Source organism: Penicillium manginii (genome assembly GCF_028828005.1).
Source record: "Penicillium manginii strain IBT 31320 chromosome Unknown utg000005l:1.0-5665137.0:1.0-5668048.0, whole genome shotgun sequence".
Classification (NCBI taxonomy): domain Eukaryota; kingdom Fungi; phylum Ascomycota; class Eurotiomycetes; order Eurotiales; family Aspergillaceae; genus Penicillium; species Penicillium manginii.
This window is the reverse complement of record NW_026643106.1, coordinates 5,593,405-5,603,149: the sequence shown is the minus strand read 5'-3', so window position 1 is coordinate 5,603,149 and position 9,745 is coordinate 5,593,405. Positions and strand designations below refer to the sequence as shown.

At 46.5% G+C, this 9,745-nt stretch overlaps 6 protein-coding genes across 6 annotated transcripts; 2 read left to right on the top strand and 4 right to left on the bottom strand.

The window, feature by feature from the left end:
- Positions 1–448: 448 nt before the first annotated feature.
- N7533_008380 (uncharacterized protein) lies at positions 449–2,629 on the bottom strand (the record flags this gene model as incomplete). Its single annotated transcript, XM_057105030.1, has 2 exons — positions 449–1,783; positions 1,844–2,629. The coding sequence occupies 2 exons, from the start codon at positions 2,627–2,629 to the stop codon at positions 449–451; spliced, it is 2,121 nt and encodes a 706-aa protein (XP_056959987.1).
- An 898-nt stretch (positions 2,630–3,527) lies between these two features.
- N7533_008379 (uncharacterized protein) lies at positions 3,528–3,962 on the top strand (the record flags this gene model as incomplete). The annotated part of the gene is made up of 1 exon (XM_057105029.1): positions 3,528–3,962. One exon carries the CDS (start codon positions 3,528–3,530, stop codon positions 3,960–3,962), a length of 435 nt encoding a protein of 144 aa, XP_056959986.1.
- An 831-nt stretch (positions 3,963–4,793) lies between these two features.
- Positions 4,794–5,615, bottom strand: N7533_008378 (uncharacterized protein; the record flags this gene model as incomplete). The annotated part of the gene is made up of 3 exons (XM_057105028.1): positions 4,794–5,051; positions 5,077–5,220; positions 5,376–5,615. The coding sequence occupies 3 exons, from the start codon at positions 5,613–5,615 to the stop codon at positions 4,794–4,796; spliced, it is 642 nt and encodes a 213-aa protein (XP_056959985.1).
- A 349-nt stretch (positions 5,616–5,964) lies between these two features.
- Positions 5,965–6,813, bottom strand: N7533_008377 (uncharacterized protein; the record flags this gene model as incomplete). Its single annotated transcript, XM_057105027.1, has 1 exon — positions 5,965–6,813. The coding sequence occupies one exon, from the start codon at positions 6,811–6,813 to the stop codon at positions 5,965–5,967; it is 849 nt and encodes a 282-aa protein (XP_056959984.1).
- Positions 6,814–6,871: 58 nt separating this feature from the next.
- On the bottom strand, positions 6,872–7,267 carry N7533_008376 (uncharacterized protein; the record flags this gene model as incomplete). The annotated part of the gene is made up of 1 exon (XM_057105026.1): positions 6,872–7,267. One exon carries the CDS (start codon positions 7,265–7,267, stop codon positions 6,872–6,874), a length of 396 nt encoding a protein of 131 aa, XP_056959983.1.
- Positions 7,268–7,755: 488 nt separating this feature from the next.
- On the top strand, positions 7,756–9,710 carry N7533_008375 (uncharacterized protein; the record flags this gene model as incomplete). Its single annotated transcript, XM_057105025.1, has 4 exons — positions 7,756–8,170; positions 8,217–8,515; positions 8,746–9,667; positions 9,703–9,710. The coding sequence occupies 4 exons, from the start codon at positions 7,756–7,758 to the stop codon at positions 9,708–9,710; spliced, it is 1,644 nt and encodes a 547-aa protein (XP_056959982.1).
- Positions 9,711–9,745: the final 35 nt, after the last annotated feature.

Sequence of the window (9,745 nt, the reverse complement as noted above, 5' to 3'; positions counted from 1 at the left end):
AATGGCAAAGCGACAATGAAAACCCTGAGGGGAGTCTACGAACATGAGTATCTGTCATAACGATGCATTGGGATGGATTGACTGACCCTCGGGTTCGGGTCGTAGTTGGATACTAGAGGCGGGTTGCCATGCCATGATTTGATCAAATCTTATTAGCTCCGCGTCTCCGGGCTGTCCAACCTGATTTGCGTCGGCGAAGTGCATCACGACCTCAGAACTCAAGTGATCTGAGTTAGGGGGGCTCCAAAGGAAGAATATCAGTGATGAATGAGTATTTTGTGGCCAGAATATGCTCTGTTGAATCGGGATCTCCTGCACGTGGAAAGACCTCATGGACATATAGAAGAAACTCTCTGTTCATCCACCCAGCGAACTGGACTTGGATGTAACTCCCTTGCTGTATGCCTTGCTTGATCTCGCGAACCTGAGTAAGCGACTAGCTCATCTGTTAAAGTGAGAGCAAGCGTGATTGTCGAATGGAGGTACTGACCATGTCAATGTGTTCAGCCGCCTGGAAGAGTAATATACCATCTAATGCCTCGCGAATCTCCCAGTCCTTCCAATCAAGGGGCTCGTCTAAGGACTCATTTTCAGAAATTGATTGCATAGGACTTGGCCCTTGCCATGCAGGAAGGGGCGAAAACGCCGGAGAGGACGGTGTATCCATTGACATCACGCTACATGAGGGAATGAGTATTTCTGTGACCCTGATACTAGGAAACACGTACCTGTCGGAGCTAGTCCATATATCCTGAGATAAATCGGGAAATGAAATAATTTTCTGGTCGGGATTGAGCAAGGCTCGAGAATCGATACCCCCTGATAGATCTAAGTCGCCATCCAGACCAGAAGCAAAGCCTCCAGGTGATTCTTGACTGATACCATCCCCATTATATATTAGAGATGGAAGAACAGGATCTATACCTAGGATTGGCCCGCATGACGGAGGAATGAAGCCGAAAATCGAGTTCCTTTCGTTTCTCGCAACCATTGGAAATCGCATCTCGCTATCCGGCAACTCGAAGGTAATCGATCGCTCTCTCTGAGAAGCCAAGCCCATTGGGCAAGAGCAAGAGCACGGATCAGTGAAAAATAGTGCATTCCTTTGTTGTGCGCAAGATGCCCCATGCAGTGTAACATGATAGTCTATATGACTCCCAATTGTACGGGAACCAGCTCGACTATAGCCATCTTCCCACTCGATCCGGACTGTCTGACCATGAGGAAGCACTGATGCCCTAACAGCTCTTGGCATTGCCTGGAGACGATCCCGGCCTCGAAGACATAATGACTGGATGGTTTCTTCCACAGTAACTTCTCCATGGCCAGCTCCTAATAAGTGTGACCGGAGAAGGAAGGTAGCCTTCAGATAAACACAGTTCAATATATGTTCGCAAAAGCTGGAGTCATGCAACCACAACACATGCTTGGCAGGACAGTAGCTCCGGGCGTGAGCAGTGTCAAAACTCAGCCATCGTTCATGAATGAATATTATTCTGGCATCTCTAGAAAATGCTAAATCAGTCTGCTTGTCATTGCCCTTCACATATTTGGTTTGAAGGAGGCGTGTCTGTGGTTCTGCAGCGAAAAGAGCGCGGATCGTATGGTCAAACTCTTGCGCGTAGCGCGTGTTCGGAAGAGTGGCTGGCTCGGAATGTGTTAATTGCAGAGATAGCTTCTCCGTGGTTGTATAAACCAGATCATATCGTTTCAAAAGCCGCCAGAGCGATACTGGTAGGCATTCTGGCTCACGGCTCAACCGCTCGCGTACGTCAGTCTTCTCCTTTGCAAGCATTAGTATAGTACGTAACCATTGATTTGCAGATACCATGATCAATCATACCAGGTCGTTACTATCTGAAGGAACATAGAACCTCCCTAGTAAGCTTGCTTCATCTTTGAGGCATCGCCAGACAGCTTTAGCCGTGGGCTCGTCGATCATGAATTCTGCATCTTTTACATCAGTGCAATCCCAGTGCTCCTTGAGCAGTGTACAGTAAGCAGTCAGTGCGATCTTGTTCCCTTGGGCAATTGCCCCTGCCCATATCTGGGTGATAAGACGTAGTTGGAGAGGATGGTTCAGGAACTCGGATCGGTCTTGACTCGGCACGCCATGAGCTAGATTATAAGCCATTCGTAAGTCATCTGTACTACGTAAGCGGATGCCTTTCAGGTACAGCGACCCAGAGTATGCGCCATCAAGGATCAGGTCGCCGGCTAGTGTTCGTATAAGCCCAGATGGGGGACTAATATCGATTATTGTCCTCAACCATCCCTCAAACTCTTCCTGTGTGATCTTTCCTAGAGGGCCCTCTCGTTTGATGATGACCGAAACATCTTCCCAGATATTGGCGGTCAAGTCGCTTGGGGACATCGCACCGCGTCGTCTTGTCGCCTTGTCTCGAAGCCTCTGGACTTTATCCCTGCTGGCAAGGGTAATATTGCAGTAGAGGTTCCGATTACCGCGTCCTTTCAAGGCAAAGTTCCAGTGAGAACTATTGGAGCAGAGCTTAATATGCGATCCACCCCGGCAAAATACGAGTGCCGCCAATTTGAGGCCCTCTCCGTAGTAGCCGCCGAGACAAGCATCATTTTTGGTGGTCGAGTATCCGATGTCCAAGCAGCGCATGTCAAGGGAGCTTTGAAAATTGGTTATCTCGACCACGCCCGTGGCCTTTCCGAAAGATATGAACCCAGCATAAGCTGATTGCCATCCTTCCGCACTGTTTATTACAGGTACCACAATGCGAATCTCTCTGTCTGTCTCAGTTCTGGATGGCCGAAATTCAGATAGAGAGACATCGTATGTCTGCAAGATGGCATCCTTCCTACATAAGAGTGAGTTGGTATTTTTCGGGCAGTTACCGTACCGTACTGTATGGTTTGAAAGTCATACCAATTCTGATAGAGCTCCCGGAAGGCGTCGCTTTCAGTCCATGTCGGGACAGATGATGACGTGATGCACACTGGCTGGTGTGTCGGCAGGGTATTCCCACTGTCGTGAAGAGGCACGGCGCTCTCATTTCTTTGCATTTTGTCACCCGTTCCTTGTTGGACTCCACTGAATCATAGGCCTTCTAATTATAAGAACCGCGATACGGAGCTTGGGTCTTGATGTATTACCACTGTTCAACATCTTACTCCATGCCGAGCCAGCTTTGTGCCTGTGGTCAACCAAGGGTCTGCCAAAGGTGCGGATTTCAACAGGACCTCCGGATATGGCCATCTACCGCATTTTTTTCGAAATAATGGATTTCTTTTTGAATTTTTTCATGTCAGGATTTCAAGTGGTTTCTGTCGTTCACCGCACTCTTGTTAAGGGCGCTTTAGTACTCCTCCGATGGAACAGGAACAAAGAGAAGGGGATGGTCAAAAGAGAGCCGGGCATTTTGTCGCTGAGGTAATGATGCCTATCGATTTGAAAGCCCTCAAAGTGTGATGTATCGGCAAAGGACCGCTCGCCAGGCTATATATGAATTAGCGATTACCGAACTAGGCAGATAGGCCCAATTCTATAGATGATCAGTATGGCGACTGGCCCGAAGTGGATCACACCGTCCGTTCTAGATGGAATTGAAGAAGTTCCAGAAGATGAGAGCATTGACATTGTCGACACGGAGTGTGAGACAGAGTCAGAGTATTCTCAAACAGAATCCGATGAAGCCTTTGTGGTACCAGACGATGATACAGCTTCTGCAAAGGGCGATGGGGTATACGAACCGCTTGACGTTGAGTTCTCTACTGACGACGAGAGTGATGTAAGCAAACCCGAAGATCTTGTACGAACTAGTTATCTCACAGTACGAAACCAGGACACGCCCGATCCAACGATTCTAGGACACCGTGAGGTGTACCGGCGCAGAGGGCTCGTTAAACAATATGAAGTAAAGCTGTGGATTGACAGTGATCACTGGGACTTTTTACTTGAATTGGTTAGATCCTGTGTTGAGGCAGAGGAATAGATACGGTATAGTCCTGTAATATACTGTACAGCACTCTACATTCTAGTATTACGAAATCCTGTCGGGGAATGCTTTGAATACACTCAGACAGAAACACCTGTCCTGTGCAATAGTAGTAATGAACGCGTACTGTACTGTTATCTGAAATGAAAATCAATCTCGAGTACTTTATTAATTTGATGTTAAAAGTAGTACAAGATGAAACTCAGATTTTGGGAACTAGATTTTTATCACTGAATAAGTCTGGCGGGATGTAGCCAGTCTCCTGGTTTTTGCTACATATGATCCTTTCACACATGTGACAATTACACATGTGTTGAAAATACACTTGTGTTACAGCTAAGAATAAACTTTTAGTAGGGAGGAATAAGACTTTCTCTTCACCCAGAAAGCTACACACGTAGAACAGCAAGCTGACTTAGATTACAGTATCCGCCCAGGAATAAGCCTCAAGGAGGGCAAGTCCAGGGTCTCCCACATAAGGGAAAGCAAGTTAAACAGATATTCTGGGCTGCTTTTTCAGGGGCTGAACGGCGAACTGGACTTATCCCACTTTTTGGGGATTCGAATTCGGAATGTGAATCGCTTTATTATTGAGGAGTTATGTCGCCGAATCCTTCCTATTCTAATGCAGAATGAGAATGGGATATTCCAGTATGACAACGCTTCTACAAACACCGCACAAGTTGTCCGAGATGCCCTAGCTGTGTTGAGTATCTCCATCATGCTATTCAATCAATATTGCCATACTAGCTGGTTAGTAACGATCAGTACTGGTGTCGTGGATCATGTCAGTCTGCACAACCTCCCCATTTTTGAGGAACTCATTTGCTACCACTCTACCAGCGGCCACATTATTCGAGTTCCGCTCCAAACGATTGTCGCCGCTCTTAACAGTTCAGTTAGCCAGGAGATTTCCCCAGCATTACGCTCCTTGCTGGTAGGCATGCCGAAGAATTGAGCTCCAACTTGTTCTGGGGTGATATAGAGTTCAAAGTATGCGCGGTAGTATCCCTCAGACCAATGCAACGACTCACTGTCAGTGAAAACCAGCTTGGAGGTATCGTTTGCCACAGAAACAGTGGTCTTCTGCAAATAAGGAGGGAGGGCTGACGGCTGCTCCGCCGAATTCCACACCGATGGCGCCGGCCCCCTGCTGGAGTCGTATGGGCTGTAGTCGAGCCAGGCCAGATCGCTGACCCACGTGGGTATCTCCCGCGATGACGATGTTGTTGCCACTGTTGTTATCGTGGAGGGTCTGTAAGGTCCTGTTCTTGCGCACCATATAGCCATCCCAAGCATCCAGGTTCAGTGGTTATTCGGGTCCATTCTGGAGTGTCATGTTCAATTGAGAGAATACTGCAATGTCTAGAGTAAGATAACATTCCAAACTTTGAATAAAGAAAGGCAAACCGATTTGACTACCGAGGATGCACCAGTGAGCACCGCCGACTTAATCAGGTTACGCTGCAACCAGGCCTCCTGACGGCTTCCCATCAAAGTACGACTGGCGTCATCTTTGATCTTGTTGATGTATTTAGTCTTAGCGTAGGTATCCGTAATGGAGCGGTCGTATTGTCTGGTGTCCAATATGATCAGGTCCACCAATTTTCCAAGCTTGAAATTTCTCCAGATGCGAAGGTTATCGTCCATCTTGAGTTAGTCTTTTCTGAGAAAAAATGTATAATTGAGGATAATTGCATAGTTATATTGAATTTTAAGGCCTATAGTGCACGAATCCTATTGTGTATATATATGATATTCGTCGAACTAAGATATCACAATAGAAGCAAAAATACATAAAGCAGGATTAAACATCATAAGCATACAGTACTACGATAGGGAGAACAGTTCTGGTCTGTTATTGTATAGGATACAGTAATCAACAACCTTCCCCCTCCCTTCTCTCCCCGTCCGTCCCAGAAGCGATGGAGGGGGCAAGTTAAAATATCCAGTACTTAAGCACGGTTCCGATACGGAACTGTATATACTTAAATCAGAATCATGTTTGGTTGCTCAGGTCTACCGTGGGGGCTCCTGGTAGACGGTCCTCTAATTTCTCAATCCTGATCATCATCTCCAACAACTGTTTCTGGAATTCATGCTGCCCAGTGATGACGGGTTCAAGCGTTCTCTTAATGGCGTCATCAATTATTCTCTGAATAGATCCCAGCGAACTTGGATTGATACTCTGTAATTTAGGCGAACCTGTGATTTCCTCTTCTGGAAGTGTGGTAACTTCCCTCTTCTGTCGTCTTGTTTGTATTGGATTATGGCATCGCGGATCGTTCACAATCACTGTCTGCGACCTAACAGCCCATGGGGTAGGCACGCCTTGGGATTGGCAAGATTTCTCCACTAATGATTCTGCTTTCTCCTGTCCAATCCATGAAGCTAAATCACCGAATATCAAAACCTGCGGGCCTTTATCGGATACCGCAACTGATAGTGTTGTGGGGGACCGAGGGGTCGTGCCTACTATGCGCGCAGGTGGGGTCATATAGGCAGCAAACCAATATTCTTTGAATTCTCCCACTTGTTTAGACTGGAATTTTCCTTCCTTTTTAGTTTCATCAACGATCCATCTGCCTGGCTCAGCTTGCCAGTCCTCTAATGCCACCTTTACCTCGTTGGCCTTGGCGATCTCATAGCGATACTTCCCTTCTACCTTGCGTTGAACCACGTAGTAAGACCTTTGGCCGCCCTTTGCTTTAATTATCCGCTCTAGTAAAATAATAGTCTCTTTCTCGTCTCCTTCAATTTGTATACAGGTATAATTAAAACGACTGAAGGCCTCAGCATATGGGCCTCCCAGGGAGGCACAATCCACAGACTTTGGACCGCGTGACATCTTGATATTGCTGGCGGAATGCTGCGTATTACTAGCAGGTTGTGGGGTATTACTGCTGTTACTTTGCAGCGATTTCTCGTAAGAGTTGTAATCTAGAAATCGTCAGATAGTGAAAGCAGGGACACAAGTTCAATTTACTTGTTCTGGCCTGATCTGCATTTGGTAACGACTCCTTCTGTGCCCAAGCTATAGCGAGATCATACGCTTGCAAAAGTACTTCGTAGTGCCCATCATTTTCGTCATCGCGCTGTTCAAAGGAATTATCGAGAAATGAGGCTACTATAGACTGCACGGCACTTTTAAGAAAGGCGTATTCTGCAGGATCAAGTTCGCCGCTCCTGTTCTGGTCGATTGTTGGGGGTACGTCGCCCTCGTTGTCTGTGTCCAAGAGCGCGGCTTCTTGGAGCTCGTAGTAGACGTGACAGTCATCCTTCACACGTGGATCATTGGCCATCCTGAGATGTATTTTCTGTTCTCGTCTATTATTCCAGGGTTACTAACACATGCGATTGAGCATCTCCAAGAGCGAAATGCAGGACGAGATATAGATCTCTTATAAGAAGGCATGTCACCTTGCGAACAGGCCAAGGATTTTCAAGTTTCTATATCTTTTATAGGAGGAATGATAGATGACGGATATGGAAAGCAAAAGTTAACCCTTTTGTTGCCTGAGCCCCTGATCGTAGACACCATTGTGGCCTTCAATGATATGCCCCCCTACCACTTGGCAGCGGATCATATTGTGGAGTGCCTTTCCTTTGGAGTTAATCCTTTTCCAATTGATTTTAGAAAATGCCGGAGTGTAATATCTATACAGGACTTGAATTGAGGGGATAGTTAATGCAAAACATTGCATCTAGTTTAAGGGCTATTAAGCAGGCGGAGTCATGCCCAAATAGTTAGCATATAATTCAGACGTTACGCCATGTGGGATCTTGGAAAATGTCAATTAGAAAAGGGCAAGATGAAACGTCGCTCGCCCGGGAGCGTAATGCAAACTATCTTGGAGCTGCAAAGGTGATGCTCTCTGACATTCAATTTGACCCACCTTTACCTCGAAATCTCAGCCAGAAAAAGCTCGACCGCTTGAAAAACATCTTCTATGATAAAGACTGTGACCGGCTAAATATACATAATCGAGTCCCGGGGGTTATATCTTCCGAGGAATTCCGTATCGCCACCCAAAGTCATGGGCTAACGGGCGATGACCTCAAACATGCATCGTCGGACAACCTACCAACCCTCCAATTCGCTACGGAGCAATTGAAAGCACTCCATGGGCGGCATAGAATCCAGGTAGCATCTGAGTTCCTCTTTCCAGGTGACAAATGGTGGGTGGTGGACTTGTACGCTGACGGTATGTACCTTGATAAGACGATGGAGATGTGAGCTAAAATATATAGAGATCGGCCCTAGACTACGGAATGCCCTGATAGACGAATACTCTTACGAATCTGCACCCACGGATGGGGAGATCTATCGCAAAATTAGGCAGTACGAGACCGAGGGTGATGCCCAATTCAGACAGCGATGGTTTTCGCGACTCTCAAGAACAAACCAAACCCGATTAGATCAGCTTGACAGCCGAAAGAACAGATGCCTTCGAGTTGCCTTCGATGACCTACTCCCTGTCACGGGGCTGTGGAGGAGTGGGATGAGAATCAGTTTGATTTCCCGTCTCGTCGCTGCCGAATGCCGAGAGGTATGTTTTATCTATATTAAAAATGAATTTGCGATGCTGCGAACACACGTACCTTTGAAAGTCTACTCCAGGGCGTACTGTCGGAGCCATATTCAGCGGGTCTTACTGTAGCACTTCCTCAGTGTGACGGCGTTGCAGGTCCCTGACTATTCTTCGCGCTAGGCCGTAAAGATGGTCATTGTACAAAGGAAACAGGCAATCCAGTCATTTGTGTTTCTGACAATAAGCAGGAATTAACCAATTATCTACATACAATAAAAATGTTCTGGTTCGGGTGTATATCGCAAGACCCACTGGAGCTAGAAAAAGTAAGCTCGGAAGATGTCGAGGCGCTTCAGCTAAAGCTTCCTCATCTGGATAGCCCGGAGAGCAGTAATATCCGTACCATGATAATAGATGGCCGCATATTCTCTTCCTTTACAGAATGTGAGAGAGAGGCTATAGTGGAACGAATCATAAATATGGATGTTTTCATTCCTTCACTGCACAGTTTTTTCGAGGATTTCAAATTGCTTGAATGTTGGTCGAATTGTATAAAGCGACTTTGCCCTCCTGTTCAAGATTCAATCCAATTGACACTAAGATATATGTTCAATGCTACCGATCTTCAGGAGCAGTATTCGAAGAATGGGCGCAATCCATTCCCAATTGAACTTGGACATAATGATATTGCATACGCGAATTTGAAGATCAGTGACTCTTTTGACATTGGATATCGCCAACTGTGGCTCTATAGCGTTCGAAACTATCATAGGATGCCGCCGGAGCCAATCAAGAAAAGCAGATTGCTCGCAACTCCGAATCGAGGGGAGGCGGACTATCATACCGTGTATAATATGGCTAAACTAGCGGAAAGACTTGGCTTCCAGTCAAAGCAGATTCAAGACATCTTGAATGACCCGCCGGATCGAAAGATTGCCTACAATATGCTTCTCAAGGCAAGAGATCCTTCGGCATTCAGATACAACTCTGCAAAAGTGGAAAAATTCATTGACGTAATAGTCAAATGTTTTGATAGTGCAAAGGCGATTCGTCCAACCTCATGTGCCACGCCTATTCCTGGACCTGTTCACCGGTGCGGGATTCAACAGACTGATGCTCATATTGGCAGCACAAACATGCTTTATGTCACCAAGATATTTGGCCCTACAGGTAGGATGACAAAAGAGCCCTTGAGAACTGAACAGGTCTATAGATGGGTGCTGAAGTGCTTCTTTGGGCCCTGCGATG